General features: G+C 50.4%; 1 protein-coding gene across 4 annotated transcripts; it reads left to right on the forward strand.

Moving 5' to 3' along the window:
• Nucleotides 1-7754: 7754 nt before the first annotated feature.
• Nucleotides 7755-20735, forward strand: LOC308482870 (RNA-binding Raly-like protein). Of its 4 annotated transcripts, none has more exons than XM_081016353.1 (7): nucleotides 7755-7922; nucleotides 9735-9813; nucleotides 17013-17060; nucleotides 17241-17389; nucleotides 18342-18455; nucleotides 19286-19440; nucleotides 20353-20735. In XM_081016353.1, exons 1-7 carry the CDS (start codon nucleotides 7871-7873, stop codon nucleotides 20389-20391), a joined length of 636 nt encoding a protein of 211 aa, XP_080872479.1. In that variant the 5' UTR covers nucleotides 7755-7870; the 3' UTR covers nucleotides 20392-20735. The 4 variants fall into 4 exon arrangements, with proteins under 4 accessions (XP_080872479.1, XP_080872478.1, XP_080872481.1 ...); XM_081016352.1 differs by having other exon boundaries at nucleotides 7761-7922; nucleotides 17010-17060; XM_081016355.1 differs by lacking the exon at nucleotides 7755-7922 and adding an exon at nucleotides 7931-8169.
• Nucleotides 20736-21093: the final 358 nt, after the last annotated feature.

Below are 21093 nucleotides of genomic sequence, written 5' to 3' on the forward strand. Positions count from 1 at the left end.
AGCTCCCGTTGCTCAGTTCCAGCCCCTGCCAACCTAGCAGTTCAAAAGCATGTCAAAAGTAGATAAATAGGTACAGCTGTGGCGGGAAGGTAAACAGTGTTTCCGTGCGCTGCTCTGGTCCACCAGAAGTGGCTTAGTCATGCTGGCCACATGACCTGAAAGCTGTACGCCAGCTCCCTCAGCCAGTAAAGCGAGATGAGCGCCACAACCCTAGGGTCATCTGTGACTGGACCTAACGGTCAGGGGTCCCTTTATCTTTACCTTTAAACACAGACAACTGGGAAACACTGGCCTGCGAGCGCTCCAGTTGGAGAACAGCCTTTACCAAAGGTGTCATGGGCTTTGAAGACCCTCATACTCAGGATGAAAGGGAGAAACATGCAAAGAGAAAGGCACGCTTGGCAATCCCTCACCACGATCAACTTCCACCTGGAAACCTATGTCCCCACTGTGGGAGGATGTGTGGATCCAGAATTGGCCTCCACAGTCACTTATGGACTCACTGTTAAAACCATGTTTATGGAAGACAATCTTACTCGGCTACGAGTGATCGCCAACGCAGAAGCAGCTCTGTTTCCACAGCCAGAGACAGCATTGCTTCCGAGTAACAGTTGATGGAAGCAACAGGCGGAGAGAATGCTTTTGTGCTTGTGGGTTCCCTTTGGCGGCCTCTGATTGGACCACTGTGAGACCACTGTTGGAACTAGATGGGTCCCCTTTGGCATCTACAGGGCATCTTCTTATGTTCTTAGAAAATGACTCTTTTTTGGAGAGTTGCTTGCCTACCCCTATGTGGGAGCATCCACAGGAAGGTGGCCATTTCAGCAGCCAGTGGGGAAGTCGGTGGTTTGGTCAACTGACCAGGGAGAAAAAACCTGTCTCTTTAAAAGCAGTCTGATCCATATGTGGTGGACCTGCCCCAAAATTAAAGAGTTATGGAATATTATATACGACAAACTGAAAAAAATGATAAGAACAACATTTTTAAAAAAAACAACCTGAGGCCTTCCAGCTTGGGATTGTAGGGAGAGAAATACCCAAAAATGTGAAATAAATCTTTCTGTACGCAACCGCGACAGCGAGAATTCTAACTGAGTGGCAGAACAAACTGGTAGAATTTGCCAAAATGGCTCAAATGACGAATAGGCTGAGAGGTAATGTAAATCAGGGCTTTGTCCAAAAATGGGACATGTTTAAGAACTATTAGATGAAATACAACTGTGGTGCAGTGTCTATCACAGCGTTTGAATCATTTCTGTACATACAGTATGAATTATAAAGTAAAAGGTTTCAAAAGCAGTAAGAAACTATAAGATTGTATAATTAAAGTTACAATTATATGTTTAATAGGAAAACAGAAAAAGTAAAGGCATTAGGGGGTGGTGGGAAGTCTTAAGTATATTTGTAATGAATGCATGGTGAATAGTATTGTATAGAATTGAATTGTCCTTGTTTTGTAATCTTTTTCCCTCCAAAGACCATACATACTAATGTTATGTTATTAAGTAAATTCAATTTTTAAAAAAGCAGTTTGATCCTTAGAAATCAGCAGAGCCTGGAGCTAAATGGGATCACCTGCTAACTTCTGCAGATCAAACTGTGGGTTAAAGGGGCAGCAACAGGGCCTGGCTTAAAAGTTGGTAGTAAGCCATGCACTTTGCATTATGAAGTTCCTGAGTTCAATTCCTGGCATCTCCAGGTGAGAGTGGGAAAGATGGACCAAGAGCCTGAGTTGCAATAAGGCTCCTTGCTGTGTCATGGGCACCCATCCCCATCCCCCAGCTAGCAAAGTGGCTGTACATGCTGAGTTGTAAGCAGGTATATTAAGCTACAGGCTCAAATCCCTGTTTAATTGCTTGCTTGCATGTGCTGTCTGAGCTCTGGCTCCATAAAGTATAAAAAGAAATCAAAGGAAATGCTTTTAAAAAAGATCCTTTCTTTAGCAATGCTTCTCGCCCCCACATCCCACTTTTTAATTCTGAGATCAGGCTTTTAAATCTTGCCTAGCGCTTTCCAAAAAGGAGTCCCTTGGAAACCACAAAGGTCTGATCTAATAATATACATGATATCCTTCAATGGCTGCGCTCATTTCTCTCTGGTCGGGGACAGAGGGTGGCGCTTGGGGGGGAATTGTCATCGCGCCACTCCTTGGTGTGTGGAGTACCTCAGGGTGCGATACTCTCCCCGATGCTTTTCAACATCTTTATGCACCCCCTCGCCCAGCTTGTCCGGAGTTTTGGGCTGGGTTGCCATCAGTATGCCGATGACACCCAACTCTATCTGTTGATGGATGGCCATCCTGACTCAGCCCCAGACACACTGACCAGATGTTTGGAAGCTGTGGCTGGATGGTTACGTGGGAGCCGGTTGAAGCTAAATCCTTCGAAGACAGAGGTCCTGTGGCTGGGACGGGATGATATGGGATTGTGGGGGCAACTCCCATCTCTTGTGGGGGCGCAATTAGTGCCAGCACCGTCCGTTAAGAGTTTGGGTGTAATCTTCGACACCTCCCTTTCCATGGAGGCGCAGGTTGCAGCTATAACAAAGGCGGCATTTTTCCATCTCCGCCAAGCTAAGCAGTTGGCTCCTTACCTCTCTCGCCCTGACCTAGCCACTGTGATCCACGTGACGGTCACCTCCAGACTGGATTATTGTAACTCTCTCTACGTGGGGCTGCCCTTGAGACTGACCCAGAAACTCCAGCGGGTGCAGAATGCCACGGCGAGACTCCTTACGGGGTCCTCGCTGCGAGAGCACATTCACCCAGTGCTATACCAGCCACACTGGCTCCCGGTGGAGTACAGGATCAGGTTTAAGGTGCTGGTTTTAACCTTTAAAGCCCTATACGGCCTAGGACCCTCGTACCTATGGGACCGCCTCTCCTGGTATGCCCCAGGGAGAAACTTACGGTCTTCAAATAAAAACATCTTGAAGGTCCCAGGCCACAGAGATGTTAGGCTGGCCTCAACTAGAGCCAGGGCTTTTTCGGCTGTGGCTCCGATCTGGTGGAACACTCTGTCACAAGAGACTAGGGCCCTGCGGGACTTGACATCTTTCCACAGGGCCTGCAAGACAGAGCTGTTCCATCAGGCCTTTGGCCAGGGCACAGCCTGACTCCCTCCCTCGGCAATCTTCGCGGAGCTCTGGCCCAATGGTTGCCAGTGGCTTGATTTGAATTAATTTCATAATGAATGATTTTAGAGTGTTGTTTGTGCTGTACTTTTGTACTGGTTTATTGTTGTTAGCCGCCCTGAGCCCGGCTTCGGCTGGGGAGGGCGGGATATAAATAAAATTTATTATTATTATTATGATGTACATTTTGATCAGCATCTTTTCACACAGTATCCATATACTAGCAGTACTTAAAGCAGTCCTCTATTGGAAGACAACTCCGGTGTAAAGCGAATGACCTCCCTCAAAGAATCCTGGGAACTTTAGTTTGTCAGGGGGGCTGGGAACTGTAGCTCTGTGAGGGGGAAGCTACCACAGCCAAGATTCTTTGGGGACGTTGTGGGCTTTAAATGTGCTCTAAAGGTATGGTGTGTGTTCACAGCCGGATTCATAACCTGGGCCTAAATTCACATCCTTTGCTGTTAAGGGGGGGGGGGGGACTGTCCCCCATCCCCACTAACCCCTACCAGGCTTTTTCTTCCTGCTAATAAAGCTCAGAGTCTGGCCTAGTGTGGGTGACTGATGCTTTCCTGCATTAATCCTGAGAACTCCTTATGAAGATGGATGCACAGCCCCAGCTACTGCCTATCCCCCCAGTTGCAAATTGCCAGTGATTTTCAATTTCCCTCTTATCTCTCTTTTGCTTTTCCTCCCCCCTCTCGCTTTGACACCTCTGCCTCCTAAGCAAAGCATGGCTGCAGCACACACTCCATTTGCAAAGGGGTTGCGAGCTCTCTCTCTCTCTCTCTTTCTCTGTGTGACATGTTGCAAATTGCCTCCTGTGAGGGTGCTGGAGAGACAGCTGGATGTGAAGAGGCTTGGGAAGAAGGAGGGGGAATTAGAAAACCTCAAAAAGAATGTTATTCATGCTTACTTAGCAACATTTGTTCCCTGCCTTTCTCCTAGTGCACTTGGCTTGTCCACACAGTTTACAGTGTGCTTGCAGCTTTCTGCGTTCCCATTTAACTTGCACAGGCCACATGAAGTTACTATTAAACAACACAAATCTCGATGGTGTCAGCACCTAGTTAGGAAATCTTCCCAGCAGCACCATCTTGAAACTGTTTCCCCAGCACTGCAAGAAGTTTAGGGGCCCAGGAGTGGCACATTTTGAGCAAAATTTGGCCACCCACAAACTTGCTCTATGGGCATAGTCATAGGGTAGCAGGGCAGGCAGTTGCCCCCCACCCCCAATTTCAAGTAAATGATTAAAAATACTTAACTGACCAATCACGTCACAGGTAGCTCAGTATTGCCCCCCCCCCTAAAATAAATCCTGAATACCAGCACCTCCAGATCCTGCTGCTTCTATACCAGGGTTAATTGTCACAACTCCCCACCACCCCTTCGGAGTTGGACCGGGGAAACCGTGGGGGGGAACTGTAGGGACGCCTCCGGACGACTCCGAGGGAAGACGTCAGAGAAATAACAAAGTACCGCGCTTTCCCCGGCCACACTCCGAAAGGGAAAACGGGGGAGAAAAGGAGAGAGTTTAGGACGTTCCTGGTCGACTCTGAGAGGTAACGTCGGAAAACAACAAAAGTTCCACAATTTCCCCAGTCCAGCTCCGAGAGGGAAATCGGGGGAGGGAAGGAGAAAGTTTAGGACGTTCCTGGTCGACTCCGAGGGGTAACGTCAGAGATAGAAGGAAGAAAAGGCCCAGCTGTCGTGGGGACGTTGCTTTCCACCCCCCTCCCAATGTATTAATTTTAAACCATACTCACGTTCGTAGATGTCCCCCGTGGATCCCGGGATCCTTTCTCTTTAGCCGGCTTGACCTTGCCTTTGTTCCCCCTGGCTGGGCTTTTGGTGACGATTGATTACCGCCCGCAAAGAGGAGGCAGGGAGAGGAAGAAGGATTCCTGGGCTAAGGTTGCCCAGTGGTGCCCGATCCCCTCTATCTCCCTCCTCACCTTCGCAGGAGAACCAAGTGTCCCTTCGTGGTCGCCAAACTGTTACCGAAAAAATCCGAGGGCTCCCTTGGACAAAATAAAGACACCAACCAGGATAACTTGGAGCAAAACAGCAGCCTGTAGGCTTGGCCTTTATTGAACTGTTGCAACAGGGTGTTCCCCTCACTTGCAAGAGAGAGGAAAGACCCAGAAAGATGGTGTGCAAGACCTTATAAAAACTTTTGAAATTCCCATCCTCTAGGTCAAGCCCACCCCCAGAAACATCATGCATACATTACAGAAAGGAGGGGTTGAGGGAGGAGTTGTGGTGGTAACCTGAGTGTCCTGTCACCTGGCTGGTTCCTCCTTTCCCCCTCCCCATGAGTCACTTCCAGGAGACAAAGGGTAGTCGCAGTTTGCTGCCCCCAGAGGGAAGATCTGATCATTGTCCTTTGTTTCAGTCCATGCTGAATCCACTCCCATATGCAAGTTCTTTGTGATCTTGATGGTCTTCTGTCTAGGGCCATCAGGGTTGGCATAGCAACTGGGCAGGGCTCCTGTGGATGTGCTGGGATGGTGAAGGGATTATGGCTGACCAGAACCAAGCCACCCCCCTTTGATAGTCCTTGTCATATGGAGTAAAATAAAAATGGAACAGTGCAAATCCGATGTATGGTTGATTTTTCTATGAATTTATAACAGAAGTGTGGCATATGTAGTGTGTGAGTGTGTGAAGTTTGTACAAACTGAATGATTGGGGTGGGGGGTTCCTGCTACAATGGGAACTGTAGTTTGGCAAGATGTTGTGAGAGGGGAAAATATTCTTTGTGATCCCCAACCCCTTCTCATGGAACTACACCTGTTATTTATGCATTTAAAAATACTGATTTATTACATTTAAAGGTAAAGGTACCCCTGTCCATACGGGCCAGTCGTGTCCGACTCTAGGGTTGTGCGCTCATCCCACTTAAGAGGCCGGGAGCCACGCTGTCCGCAGACACTTCCGGGTCACGTGGCCAGCGTGACGAAGCTGCTCTGGCGAGCCAGCACCAGCGCAGCACACGGAAACGCCGTTTACCTTCCCCCTATGAAGCGGTACCTATTTATCTACTTGCACTTAGGGGTGCTTTCGAACTGCTAGGTGGGCAGGAGCTGGGACCGAAAGACGGGAGCTCACCCCGCCACGGGGATTCGAACCGCCGACCATACGATCGGCAAGTCCTAGGCACTGAGGTTTTACCCACAGCGCCACCCGCGTCCCTTTACATTTATATTACATTTTACATTTTACATTATATTACATTTATATTCCACCAATTAGATATATTTTAGACCAGAGATGGGGAACCTCAGACCCAGGGCTCAATTGCAGCCCTCCAGGTCTCTGGGCCTGGCCCAGACTCTCCTTAAGCCACACCTCATCCCTGGCCTTGCTTTCCACCTTCCTCTGGTGTTATTTTCCCTGACTAGGGCATGATATAAGTAAAAAAAAACCTGCTCCTTTTCCCTTATGGGGTACCCAAGAGCCCATATAGAGTCCTTTTCTAGGTTCTCTATCAGTAGAAGAAAATAACAGAGACCAACTAGAGAATATTGAGAAGCAAAGCAGCTAGTAAGCCTGATCTTTATTAACTGTTGCAACAGGGTGCTCCCCCACATGCAGGAGAGAGGAGGAGGACCCCGAGCCATGCATGCAAACCCTTATATAGACATTTTAAATCCCCCCAAGACCACCCCCAGAAACATCATATATACATCACAGAAGGGGTGTAGCCCAAGACCACCCCCCAGATACGTAATACCTACATCACAGAAAAGGCGGTCTACAACAGAAATCTGAGTGTGTTGTTTTTACCCTGTCTGCCAGGTTACCGGTTAATGGTCACTTGACTGGATTACCTGGGGAGCCTGGCCATTCTTTTGTAATGATAATACTTAATCCCTGAGCCAGGTCACAGGCTCACCCTATTCACACCTTAAATGTGCCTTTAAGGCAGGATTTGTGAGGACAAAGACAACGGCAACGGGGAGGTTTCTGCATTTCCTTCCACCTTGAGGTGACTGAAAGAGTCAAAATGGCTTTAGGCCTTTTCCTGTGGGTTTTGGACATGTGGTTTATATATTTATATATGTGTTTGCTTGGTACATTTATGAACATTTTTTTAAATATAATAAATGGGATGTGGCCCCTGGAAGGCTGCCTGTAAAATGCAGCCCTCAAAGTGCAAAAGGTTCCTCCCCCATGTTAGGCCTTGTAGGCACCATACATTTAATGCACATGGGTTTCCCACCGGGGGGGGGCGAGAGAACCCAGGACGCTGTCGTCGTCCCCCAGCCAAAATTCTCAGCACCCTTAATAAACTACAGTTCCCAGGATTCTTAGATGGGGGCCAAATAAATCGCTTTCAATAGAAGCAGCCTCAGTCCCTGGACTGAATGACCTGAGGTTGCTCTGCAGAGTGGGGGGCGGCAGTCCTACGGCCTAGAGAACGGGGGGGGGCTCCTGCTTATTCCCTTGGCGCCCGAAGAGGTTTCTCCACGCAGTCCCACGACCACCACCTTGGGCAGCTACTCTTCTTCGATGGGGGGGGGGTTCTTGCAGTTTCGCGCATGCGCCGCGGAAGAGCCGGGGGCGCCCACCTCCCCCACCATTTCCTTGCGCGGGGGGAGGGGAGGGGACTGGAGCATGCAAGGCGCCCACCCCTGCAAGGCAATAGCCCCCTGGTAGCTCAAGAAGCAGAGGCGTGTGTGTATGTGGGAGCTCAGCCCCTCCCCTCCCACAACGCCCCCCCCGCCGGGTGGCGGAGATGCTTCGTTCCCTCCTGCTTCGTCTCCCCCCCCCCTTCACCAGGGCAGATGGTACGTTCCTCCGGCCGACATTCAGGCTGGGGAGGGAGGGAGGCAGATAGAGACCCTCCTTTCTTTAGCCAAGAGCGCTTAGGCTGCTGCTGCTGCAACCACCTTGCTGGGGGCTCGTAGGAGAGAGAGAAAGGCGTCCCTTCCTCGCTGCTGGGCAGGCCGGGCGTGGGGCTCCCCCCCTCTTCCTCCCCTCCCCCCCTTGGGGGTGGCATGACCCTCTTCGGCAGCCGGGAAGGGGGCTGGCGCTGTGAGTACCGCTCGTGTGTGTGTGTGTTTCCCCCCTTCCATAACCCCCGCCTCCCCCCCCCCGGTTTGCGTACTTGGGAGGGGGGGGAGTCGCCCTCCTCCCAAAAAGGGGACTAGGAGCGGGGGCTCCACCGCCCGGAAGCAATGAAAGAGGAACGGGGAAGCGGGGGGGGGGGAAGAGAGGAGGGTGTATCCGCTGGGTCCCCATCAAAAGCCCCATGCCGCCTCCTTTGATTTCGCTGCGCAGGAGGGGCGCACGCGCGCGCCCTTCCATTTGCTTTGCGCCTCTTGCTTGCAGAACGAATCAAGGGGGGGGGGTCGCTTCCGAATCCTTCAGAGACATCTTTGCTGGGCCCAACTCTGGGTGGGAAGAAAGTTGGATGAGGATCGACGAGAGCTCTCTCTTTAAAAAAAGAAAGAGAGAAATTGGCATTTTTATTTTTTTGAGGCCTGCAGCGCAAGAGGTGGCTAGGGCAACTTGGAGGGGTCTCGGGGTGGGGCTTCTATGAACCCCCCAGGCGGGGACCTGCCGTGGGACCGGGCGCTGATGCACTTGGAGGCCGTTTGAGGGTAGGACGGAGAAGAGTTACTGGACCCCCCTCCCCGGCCCTTGCTCAGGAAGACCCTCGCTGGCCTCTATGTCCATCCTGAGACTCTGGCCTCTTAAGGTTCTAGGAAACTTTCCCTTGCCAGACCAAGAGGAAGCATCCTTGCCCTGGGATGAGGAAGTCGGGGACCCTCCCCACATTGCTCTCTCTGCCTTGCAGGAAATGGGGCTCAGGATGCCTGGGTCCAGCATGTCATTTGCCCAAGGGCTCCGGCTCAAGTCCCCTGATGCTGGGCCTTTGATGGTGCCCTGGAATTGGATGGTGCCCTGGAATTGGAGGCCCAAGGAGCACATGCCCAGCCTCAGAGGTGTGGCAAAAGTCCAGTGGCAGGCAGGGATTCTGCCTCTGTGGCTCATGCCCAGTAGCAAAAAATGTAAACACTTAACATGGTGTTCTAATTAATTTTTCAACTTGGTTATAGTATTAAGATGCAGTTGAGCAGGCAAGTCTTTTTATTCCCTGTTGTCCTGCCAAGTAAAGGACAATAATGAGATGCCGCTCTGATTTGCCTTGTAGACAGATTGTGTAAATGAGTGGGGAGGCTGGAGGGAGGGGCATCTCTTTGATCACCCCCCCTTGCTGGGACACTGCCTCTGCTGACACCATTAAGCTGCTTTAATTGTTTTTAATACTGTATAGTTTTTATCGCTGTAACCTACCCTTAGGGTGAGTAATAAATAAATTAATAATACCTAATAATAATAATAATGCATTTCAGTTCCTTGTATCTACAGTATAGAGACTACTCTTGTCTGTACACAAACCTGAAAAATCTAAGCTGGTTTATATACCTGTGAGATGTTCTAAGGATCTGCCCTGCCGGATGGGGTCAGCCTTGGACTTTGTTAGGGGGTCCCTTCTGGAGTGACAGCGGCCTCCATTCAGCCTGACCCCTCCTGGGCTTCTGGCCTCCTCCTTGCCCTGGGGTTTCTCTCTCATGGTCTTCCTCTTTCTCTAGATCTCGACATGGCCCGGGAGCCTAAACTGAGCCACGCCAGGCCAAGCCAGAAGAGGCAACACAGCGGAGGCCTGTACCCGTGAGTCTTTTGTCACCACGGATTTGATCCGGCTGTGCAATGTCCCGTTTACTGTGTCTAGGCAGGGAAGGGCAATCTTTGTGGCCCTCCAGGAGTCGTTGGACTCCAGCTCCCATCAGCCCCTGCCAGCAAGGTCAATACTCGGGGTGATGGGAGTTGTACCAGCTGCTTATGACCTGGTCATGGTGCCTGCCCCCTCGGAAATGGCCCCGAGAATCTCCTTCTCCAACCCATTCAAGTTCCAGGGCACCCCCTGGCATGGAATTCCTGGTTGCTGGTGGTGAACTATTCATTTTTATTTATTTGCACTTGTTGCCTTCGTGTTCCACCTTCCCCCGTCCCAAGATGTTTAAGATGGTGTACATAGTTTTCCCCAACCTCCTTTAATCCCCCACAACAACCCTGCGAGGTAGATTAAGCAGAGAGGCGGTGACTGGCCCCTGAGGTCACCTGGTGAGCGTCATAACTAAGTGGGGATTTGAGCACTGTTACCCTTCTCAAGCCTCTTCTGCTGGATGCTGACAAGCTGCTGTTTAAAATTCCCCGCAGTGACCAGACATGGTGTTGGGACGTTGTGGGTATTTCAAAAAAAGCCTCTGCTTGGTCTAGAGTGGCTGATTGGCTCCAATCAGGAGGCGTTGCTGCTGCTTTTTGCACCCAGAGTTGCTGGCAGACGGTTTTTGCCACAGCTACTCATGCTCTGGTAACTGAAAGTTTCCAGCCACTGTTTATCCTCTGGCCAAGAAATGTGCTGCTTGCTATATTTCTGTTCCTCTTGCAACTGGACTCCAGCTGCCCTCAGATGGATTGCTTTTTTCCCTTCATTAGCTCATGGCACGCAAAGCTGGAGGCAGTGCTAGGAAGGGGGAGCATGAAAGCCCAAGGGATAGGTGCAGGCTTGACTACTGCACTAAGTGATAAGTGGGGCTGCTCTTGCAAACTGTTTGGAAGCTTCCGCTGCTCCAGAATGGGACAATCAAATGGTTAGCCAGAACTAAATGCGGGAAACGTATTTGTAGCTTTGCTTCAACTCCCAGTTTTCTCTCAGGTAGACTCCAGGGGGAGAGTTTTTTCTATGGTAGCATTGCGGTTGTGGAACCCACCCACCCAAAGCCACTAACCTGGCCTGGCTGCTATTCTGCTTTCTTTTTGAGGCCACCCTGTTTCACATGCATGGGCTGCGTTCAGTTTCCTATTTTCCAGGGCTGTAGCGAGAGGGACGAGCACTGTGCTCTTCTATCGCTGCTTTGCTTCATCTAGATCCTCACGTGGAGGGTATTCTGCTGCCAAGAAAACAGATTATAACCCTGGGATTAGGCAGAAGGGTGGCTTGTTGGTTTTTTTTTGCATTTATTTATTTATATGGCTGGTAATGGAAATCGTTTGGTTGTAGCAGTTGAGAAGAGGAAGCCGTGGGGGTGGGTGGGTGGGGAGGCAGTGACTGCAAGACGCTTTTCCTGTCCTCTTAGATTCTGGTGGGATCCGGTACTGGTTATCCAGCCATAATCTCTGCCTGATCTCCCTGTGTGAAGGAACTGTGACATGAACAGCGTCCTCTTGTAGGTAGGTCAGAATTGGCTCCAGGGCAAAGGCAAGACAGAACAGGAGGTTAGGGGTGCTCCCAGACAGGGATGGAGTTGGTTTATTATTACTTTAGAACAATTGTTATCCTGCTTCATAGCCCTGAGAGGCTCTTGGTGCGTCTTAGCACAAAAAAATTGCAAGCGGGCTGTTGAGATATCTCAGATGAGTTGCTAGCAACAGGATTTGTTGTGATGATTGGATTTCCCCTACAGAAAGGGTAAATGGGCGGGGGATAAGAGATGGCGTTTTGATGCCAACGCAGTTGTGCAGATGCTGCAAAAATACATCCAAAAAACACCTGCCTGGAAGCAGACTTGGGAAATGGTTGGGTGGCCACTTACACATTGCCAAAGCTGAGGAAGCCTAGCCCTGAAAGAAAAAGAGAGAGAGACCCCTCTGCCTGATCTTAACACCTGAGAGTGTCTGTAAGGAAGGAGGCAAGCTTTCATATATTTGTGGCCTTAGCCGTTCAGGGTTTTAAACACCAGTGTGAGCTCCTTGAATTGGCCAGGGAATTGAACTGGCATTTATAACAGGAGTTGTGTCTGTTATAAGCGGAACCCCAGCCAGTAATTTTGCCACTGCATTTTGGATCATTTGAAGCTTCTGAGTTGTATTCAAGGGCAGCCCCATGTAGAGCACCTTGTAGTATGGCAGTCAGGAAGTTACCAGAACATGGACTACTGTGGTCAAGGTGTCTTTGTCTAAAACCAGCAAACTGGATGGAGCTGGTAAAAGGCACTCCTATTTATTTATTTTTATAAATACAATCCTAGTCAATGAAGTCATCCTAGCCTCCAGTGAGAAGGCCAAATCCAGGAACACCCCCAAGCTATTGACCTATTCCTTCTAGGGGAGAGCAGCCCACTAGGACAGCCTATCTCTCCATCTCTTGGACTCAGAAATTCAGGATACATAACAACTCTGTCTCTCAATGAGTTGTTTTGATGGAGGAGCTTTTCCAGTTAAATGTAACTGCTATAAATCCTGGGAATTGTCATTTAACTGAGGGTGTAAAGGACAGTTTCCTAGTAAGCCCAAGCTCCCCTCGCTGATGCTGACCCCTGTCCTGGAGCCCTTGCACAGGGTGGCTGCAAGCGGCCATCTTAAATTTCCGACAATGCCACAGAGCATCCGCCATAAGGCTGCTTTGGGACATGGTTGGAAATTTTAAAATGGTGGCTGCCTGGTACCAATTTGCTGTGTGCTGGGTGAGACTGCTCTGGGAAGAGGTGTCCTCAAGATGTGCCTAGGGGAAATCAGTGGGGTCTGGAGGAGAGCGAACGTTGGAGGGGACTGAGGCGATTCCACCCACCAACCCCCAGGATTGTGGCCTTGCAGGCCTGTGGTCACAGGAGTAAGAACCAGCGTTGCTGAACCCACAGATGGAAAGTTGGAAAACAAAAGGACTGAACAAAGCCTCCCAAAATAACTTGGAGGGGCAAACAATAGCTGCTACGCAACAGCTTTTCCCAAATTCCTGGCTTCGGCTTCCCTTGTGGCTGCCAATGTGCCGTCTCGCCGTGCCTTTAAAAGGAGGGGTGTTGCTATTGCCGGCCGGCGTGAGCCATTCTTCAATCCTTCTGAAACCCTATAGCTCCCTTTGTCCTGCAGCCCAGAGGAATAGGCCCGGGAGCTGAGCACCCTCCCTGGTTCGCAGGCCTTCTCCTCCTCCACCATTTGGCCCCTGCCTGGGTTTGGCACTGGCTGAGTTCCAGGATCTGCCCCGTTGCATACAAAGAGCCTGTGAAAGAGGAGAGGAGCGACCACAGGAAAGCAATAGGTTTTATTATGGCCTGAGCCTTCGCAGGCCTTCATCAGGCATCCTTCATCACTCAGGTTCTTGCCCACCAGAGCTCAGGCCATCCGAAGTGTCTCTTATGTATGATACACACTTTCCTGCCCTTTCTTCGACGCTCTTCCGGAAATCTGGTCTGCTGGAGCCAGAGGGAAATGGGCTGTGATGCAGAAAGAAAATCCAATGCCATAAGCCAGGGTCTGTGTATTCTCCCTAAAGATAACGACACACCCATTCTGGGCATTCTGTGGCCTGTGCGAAATTAGCCATGCAAATGTGCTGGTTTATTTTGTGCAAGTTCTTACGATTCTGCTAGTTATGGGGAAGGGACGACCAGCCGCCCCTTTTACTGGTGGCAGTCTTGCTGGTTCTGCTCTGGAATTTTTTGGGGGTTCCTTGTAAAACAATTTTTAAAATATTATTTTAATCTGCAAAACATGGGTCAGGTAACAGCAACCAGAGGACAGCAGTGTTTGAGACTTGCAGGGCTGGCTGTACAATAAGATGACCACCAAGGCACCCCAGGAGAACTCCCATTACCTGCTCCATTCTTCAGTGAGCAGTCTCAGAATAAAATAGTGGTGGCCGCAACTGGCTGTTGACATTCCCCTAGGCATTATTTTTTTAGACCTCTGTATGTGTAGAATCATAGGATAGATAGTGTCCTTTTGCCACACCGGGCATGTAGTTGCAGAATTCTTTAATAATAATAATAATAATTTATACCCCACCCATCTGGGCAGTTTCCAGCCCATATAAAAACATAACAAAACATCAAACATTAAAAGCTTCCTGATACAGGGCTGCCTTCAGATGTCTTTTAAAAGTTGTGTAGCTCTTTATCTCCTTGACATCTGAAGGGAGGGCATTCCACAGGGAGGGCACCACTGCCGAGAAGGCCCTCTGCCTGGTTCCCTGTAACTTCGCTTCTTGAGGTGAGGTGGAATGATGGCTGTCCTGTTCGCCTCGTGTGGTTGGGCCAAAGGGTGGAGAGGGGGCTCCACCCCCCCTGCCACCTTCCAGAGCCAGTTTGGTCAATGCCAGAGCCCTTGCTTTAGCAGATGGACAAGCCATCACCCCTGGGACATGGTCGCTGCTGTGGCAGGGAGATTTCACTGTGGCATTTCCCGAGTGGACAGGCAGAGAAAAGCTGCACAGAACAATCTCCTGGCATCGAGGCAGCCACTACAGAGATTGACGGTGCAGATGCACAGCGAGGGGGAGGCTTCCGAGAGGAAGCAGAGCTGAAATTTTTTTCAATTATTCTGCAAAACATTCCCGCCGATGTCTGGCAACTTGGCTCCCACGCACTCCCGTGTGGGATGGCAATCACTTTCTGGCTCTGTAGATAGAATTTGACACACGCACACACACTCCTGAATGCCAGAGAGAGTTGGAAATAAGGGGTTCTCACCCACACCCGCCCCCTTGATTCTGGACCCTCTTCCTGGATCAAATGAGCGGATTTGTGCAGGCTTTCCACTTGGGCAAAGTCTCTTGCGTGGGAGAAGCTGGGCAGGAATGCTGGGCCAAGATGAGGGCAGGGAAATGGAAGATTCCCGCTCAGTCCAGGGGGGACGGGGACGGCCTAGCTGGTTTCCCGGGAAACGAAGCCACAGCCATACACCATTCAGGACTCATGTGCCTTTTAATAGTCGCGTCGGGAAGAGGGAATGTTGGCAGGTGCAGCTTGCAATGTAGTGCAGAGAAAAACCACACACACACCCTGTTAAAAAAATGTCATGCGGGAGATGAAAGGGCCCAGAGCCCCCCGCTTTGGGGTGGGCCAGATCAGCCCATAGGGGCTTTGCCGCAGCGTTCCTTCCCTGTTCTTTTGCTTGTTCATGTGGCATGCGATTTATTACAGGCGCATCAGCGCCTTCCTTCAGGGGAGGCGTTCCTGCTGACAGCCTTTCCCCCTCCGCCCCTTTCCATTTGGACCTGAAGGGGAGGCAGCTGGCACACAGAAACCACCATCCGTGAAATGTAAAATCAAGAATCTCTGATGGAAGATCAGCAGGGGGTGGAGGGTGGGGGTCCGGGCTGATTCTTCCACTCCGGATAGAGCGAGTTTCTCCCTGAAAGAAGCCTTGACCCAATCTCACTCCCCACACTTTGGCCAAAGGGCAGGCCGGGTGTTGTCAAACTACAACTTCCATCAGCGGTCAGGGGGTTTGGGAGCTGGAGCCTCCCCTCAGGGGTGGGGGGCGGGGACCGCCTTGTCTTCCCTAGTTAGGGGTCCTGGAGGATGTTCTTGCCCCTTCCAGTGTCTGGAAGAGGCTCCTGGGCCTGTTTACTCCCCAGGCCAGCAGAGCTCATAGCCAAAAGGGAGGTGCTGGGTGCTTAAGGTTGCCCTACCTTCAACTTCCATTTTAAAAAGAAAAGAAAACTCCCCTGGTTCTTTTACTTGTGGGAACAGAAGGAAAATCCTGCAGGCCGGATTCTACTGGGATAAAAGGAGTAAACCAGCCCCTACCTTCCAGCGACCACAAATGCTCTGGGAAAAAAGGATAAGTGGCAGGCACTCGCTTTCAAGTGGCATAAATATACGTTTTAATATAGAATATAATTACGTAACATTTGACATATTGCAATAACTGTTTAGGATCTGGTTGTTTTGCTTTCATTCCTCTGCCCCCCCCCCCCCCCGCCTTCTGGCTACCTCCTCCAGTGCTTAAATTATTGGAGAAAAGGCAGAGTGGCTTAAAGAAATCTGCAAACTCAACCCCCTCTCCCGCCCCGATCCCTCCAGTTTTAGCCAGATCATGGCTCCCGCAGTACTCCTCTGGAACAGTAGCTGAGGGAGCAGCCAAAAGGGACAGAATCATAGGATTGTACAGTTGGAAGGGACCCCCAAGGCTCATCTAGTCCAACCCCCAATCACAACAGAAGTCCGGGGGGGTGTTTGCTGGCACCCCTGTAACTAAAGCATTACTAACCTTTCTCCTCTTTAGTCTCAGGTGCACCAGGGCCAGTATAAACTGGAAAATGAATATACACTTGAATGCCTAAAATCTGCACAGGGGAGCTTGCACCATGCATGATTTGGCATGCTAAATATGCTACTGCATATACACTCCTGTCATGCTGACTAGTTACAAAACCCAGATTTACTTCCCGTTTTGCAGCCTTTATACAAGCCAAAGCATCAGAGGAGTCGATAGGGCTGCCTCCTTGAGATGCGTGTGGTGACACAAGTCTTGTTTCCAACAAAAATTGTCGCAAGGCGCCTTACTGACAGCAGAAAGGCATTGTAGAGATGGAGGGGCAGCGTGATACAGTGGTTAGAGTGGGGTGGTGGTGAGGTGTCTGGCCCTTCAGACAGCACAGGAACTCCCAACTCCCATCATTTTTAGCTATTGGCCTTGTTGGCTGGGGCTGATAAGAGCTGGAGCCCAGGGATATCTGCCCCCCCCCCCCCAGGCTCCCCATCTCTGGGCCAGGAGTGGAGGAAATAAAAGGCATAACACTAGGGGAAAATGTTTATAAAATCAGGGCATTTACAGATGATATGATTGTGATGGTGGAAAATCCAATTAATAGTACAAAGAAACTTTTAGAGAAAATGGAAGAATTTGGAAAAGTGGCAGGCTTTAGATTAAATAAAGAAAATACGAAAATGATGGTTAAAAATATGGATAATCAGAGCAAAAAGGATTTAGAAGAAGCAACCGGATTTCAGTGAGTGAAAAAAGCAAAATACTTGGGGATTTACTTAACAATGAAAAATACAAAGGCAATTTTCCATGGTGCAGCGGAGGATGTTGGGAAGCATGAAATGGCGCCAAATTACCTTTTCTTCTCTTGTCTGCAGCAGCACCTGCGACCTGGACTATGAGCTCTATAAAGAGGATTTGCCCTACAGGTGCGTTTTGGGGCTTTGCTCTCCCTCCCGCATTTGGCCTGCCCATCAACATAACAAGTGGGAGTGGGTTTCCCCCACCATATCCTTGGACCTCAGCAACACCCCCCCCCACCCGCCCGCATTTGAGCGGTGGTTTCAAGGGGATTCTGCAACTGACCCTCTTGCTCTCGTTTCCTGCAGGGTCTACGAGTACCAGAAGATTCCCCCGCTCATCAGTCACATCCCGGTCAAGGCCAGGAGAAGCCATTTGGGGGCCGGGGGCAAGGCCAGCTTGGGTCCCCATGCGGGGCTGAGGGGCAGCAGCGGCTCCACGGCGGGCCGAACAAAGTGTAAGCGCTTTGGGGCAGAGAGGGCCTGGTGTCCCAGGTGCCAGGGGCACTCTTTCAGCATTTAGCGTCGCCAGGGAACGAGCCTGTCAAGAATGTTTGCAGTCCGGGCTCTCTGAGGGACGGAAAAGCAGTCTGTTTGGATGTGACTAAAACCCCACACTGGCGAGCACCTGGGTGGCCTGTGGGCTAGGAAGTGGGTCTAAAAGGGAGCAAAGCTGAAGAGCAGGGAGTCTCATTGAAGGGTGTAAAGCAGGCAGTGAACTGGGAAGATGGGGAGCGAAAGGAATTTCATGTGTTGTTTTGCACTCAGCAGCCAGTCTTTGGGGTACAGGTTCTATTGTTTTGTTTCCATTTATCTCGTCCTGATGTGTTTCTCACAGAAATATGTTTACTATATTGGCCTGAATATAAGCCACACTTTTTTCCCAAATTCCGACCATGAAAAGTTAAAGTGTGGCTTAAATTTGCGACCTTACAAAAATCGACTTTTACGAGACAAGTGAGGCAAGATGGCGGGCGCCACTATAGCGTGTAGCTCCTAGGACCACCAGCACAAGACACAATTTTAAGGGAGCAGCTTATATTCGGGTATTGTCTTTTTCTCTCCCCCCCCCCCGAATTTTAAAGAAGCGGCTTATTTGTGGGTGCGGCTTATATTTGGGCCAATACGGTACTTCGTTTGGGCTCTGAGTTCAAAAAACAGCAACACTTCATATGCACCTTTGTATCCATGCATGTGCCAAGGCCCTTTTGATTTGTAAATATGAGCTCCTTGCCCACCACAGCTTCCATGAGCTAAGGAGAGCAGCCAGCTGACTGCAGTTTTGATCCACGCACTTGGACACAACTTGTAGCCTCCCCCCGCAGCCTCTCAGTGACAGAACCAGTGAACAGCTGTGTGAAACCCTCCCTACCCGCGTAGGTTTCTGCTCACGCTGTCTTTCCCTTCCAGTGCGAGCAGAGGAGCTGCACTCCATCAAGGGAGAGCTAAGCCAGATTAAAGCCCAGGTGGACAGCTTGCTGGAGAGCCTCGACCGGATGGACCAGCGACGGGAGCAGCCCACAGGTGAGGAGGCGCGTGAGAGTCGAGGAGCTGTGAGGATGAACAGCATTTTGTTGCAGGTCTTAGGCACAAGCACACATGCACACAAAGCAAAGATCAGATTTTCTGGTCACAAAACTGACCAGAAATTCTAAATCTTAGCTTCCTTGTCTATAGCAGGTTTGTGGGCTGGAGCATCATTAGGATTCCTGCCTGCCTGTAAACTCATTGAGGTGCAGGATCTGGCCCAGTAGAGCAGGATGCACCTGCCTTGTGGCATCATCATCAGCATCAATAATAATAATAATAATAATAATAATAATAATAATAATAATAATTTTTATTATTTATACCCCAGCCACTCTAGGCAGCTCCCAACAGAATATTAAAATACAATAACCTACTAAACATTAAAAGCTTCCCTAAAGAGGGCTGCCTTCAGATGTCTTCTAAAAGTCTGGTAGTTGTTTTTCTCTTTGACATCTGGTGGGAGGGCGTTCCACAGGGCGGGTGCCACTACCGAGAAGGCCCTCTCCCTGGTTCCCTGTAACTTGGCTTCTCGCAGCGAGGGAACCTCCAGAAGGCCCTCAGCACTGGACCTCACTGTCCGGGCTGAACGATGGGGGTGGAGATGCTCCTTCAGGTATACTGGACCGAGGCCGTTTAGGGCTTTTAAGGTCAGCACCAACACTTTGAATTGTGCTCGGAGCATAGCAAACCTAGGCTCAGTGCCTAGGTGGGAGAATGCCTGGGAGCACCACAAACGGCACCCGGCGCCAGGAAAAAGGTGGTGGGGAAAAGTGTGATGAATGGGTAAGGTGGTGTAAGGTTGCCTGCTTTGTCTGATCCCTCAGGCTCCAAGGAGGTCAAGAAGAAAGCAGCCGCCAGCACAGAGGCCTCCTACTCAGCAGGAGAGACCACCCGGAGGAAGGAGAGCCCCGTGCAGGATGGCCGGGCTGCTCTGCCGGAGGTGGACAGTGCAGAGGAGAGCACAGACACCGAAGAGGCGGTGAGTGGCAGCGCCGAGGGCGGAATAGCAAGAAGGGGAGCAACCGTGAGGCTGCAGTCTCTCCCTCCCTCCTCAGTGGAAATTCAGGAATGCAATGTGTTTTTTTTGGTGAAACCATACACATACAGTACTGCATTTTATTGCTACAACATTGCAAGCCGCACCTGTCCAGAGCGTCAATGGTCAAGGTGATACATTATGCAGAAAAAGCTACCGGGGTCTCTCAGGATTGTCTGTTGCAAGAGCCCTCTGAGCCTTCCCCCTCTGCCTTTTTGTGCAAAGCAAGGCTGCACCATTTCCTAAGCTTTTCTGCCTTGCCTGCACTTGAGCCATTAAGCAAGGGCTGTAGTTTTGCATCTCATTATGCGCCCCAAGACACACACACACAAACACCTTGCAAACTCTGGGGCAGGAGAGCTGCTAGGAGCTCTCTCAGGCTATTAGAAGTCCACTAACTCCACAAGTTGCACAAAGGTCAGGTCATGGCCGCCATCAAATGTTGAATATTTGAATGATTTTGGTTTGATCAATGTTGTGTTTGTCATGTGACTAGGAGGGACTGTGCCTATCATAGAGGCAAGATGGCCAGAGGGACATGGGGAGGGGAAGACTTGTAGAGCAAACACCAGGGGCCCAAATTCTTCAGAGGAGTTTAGCAACCATTCCCGCTTTTCTCGGGGAACTCTGGGAATTGTAGCTCCCTGAGATGAATAGGTGGTGCCCCCTATTGACTCTCAGCACCCTTATCAAACTGCAGTTCCCAGGATTATTTGGTGGGGGGAGCTGTGCCCGTCTAAAGTACTTCGACTCTGCTTTAAATATGCAGCGCAGATTGGAGCTGAGGATTCAACAGAGAAAATGCAGAGTTATGCCTCAGGGACGAGGCTGACAAAGCCTCTTCTTTCATTGCAGGCAAGGAATCACACGTTGGACCTGGAAGGCAGCCAGTAAGAGGACCTGGAGTGCCCCCAACCCCTTTGCCCGGCGTTTCCTTCCTGTGTTTTGTATTCCTTCCGATGCCTCTGGCCGGTGCTGCGTCCGGCGTCAGTTCCCTGCCGTCAGGGCTGGTGCAGAGGCCGAGAAGCCCACCACGGTCTTCCTCGCACCTTTTTCTGGCCTGGCAGAGAGAGACTCCTGTGGCGCGTTCGAGGGAGAAGCAGCCTGGTGTTCTTTGTTGTGAAAATTAAAATATGCCAATGTGGGAGACGGGTGGGCAAAGCAGGCAGTGCCAACTTCGCACTTGCCCAGCTCAGCATTAAACAAAAAATAAAGCAGTTGCCATCTCCTACTGATAATGATGTGTTGCTTGCTGTCCTGTCTTAGCTACAGATTTACCATGTGCCAGACAGATTGATTGCTGCCTTTTATCATTTCTGAGCCTGACGTGTCTGCTCAGAAGTACCGGTACATCCCATGAGCTTCAGTGGGGCTTCCTCCCAGGTATGTGGGCAAAGGAGTCCCCAGCCCCCCAGATGTTGCTGGACTGCAACTCTCATCATCCCTGACCATTGCTCAATTTGGCTTAGGGCTGAGGAGTTGTAGTCCGAAACATCCAGATGCCACCAGGTTAGGAAAGGCTGCTCTAGACTCAGAAGAGAAGCCCTGTGGGATCAGACACAAAGCCCATCCAATCCAGGGATGGGAAATCTGTAG

This window comes from Podarcis pityusensis, assembly GCF_964106645.2.
Source record: "Podarcis pityusensis genome assembly, chromosome: 8".
NCBI classification, from domain to species: domain Eukaryota; kingdom Metazoa; phylum Chordata; class Lepidosauria; order Squamata; family Lacertidae; genus Podarcis; species Podarcis pityusensis.

Bases quoted from the DNA above. Each gene is read 5' to 3' on its own strand.
- LOC308482870 (XM_081016352.1), top strand. From the start codon at position 7,871: ATGCTTCGTTCCCTCCTGCTTCGTCTCCCCCCCCCCTTCACCAGGGCA. The intron at 18,456-19,285 runs GTGAGGAGGCGC...CTGATCCCTCAG, and splicing joins GCGACGGGAGCAGCCCACAG to GCTCCAAGGAGGTCAAGAAG. The intron at 19,441-20,352 runs GTGAGTGGCAGC...CTTTCATTGCAG, and splicing joins GCACAGACACCGAAGAGGCG to GCAAGGAATCACACGTTGGA.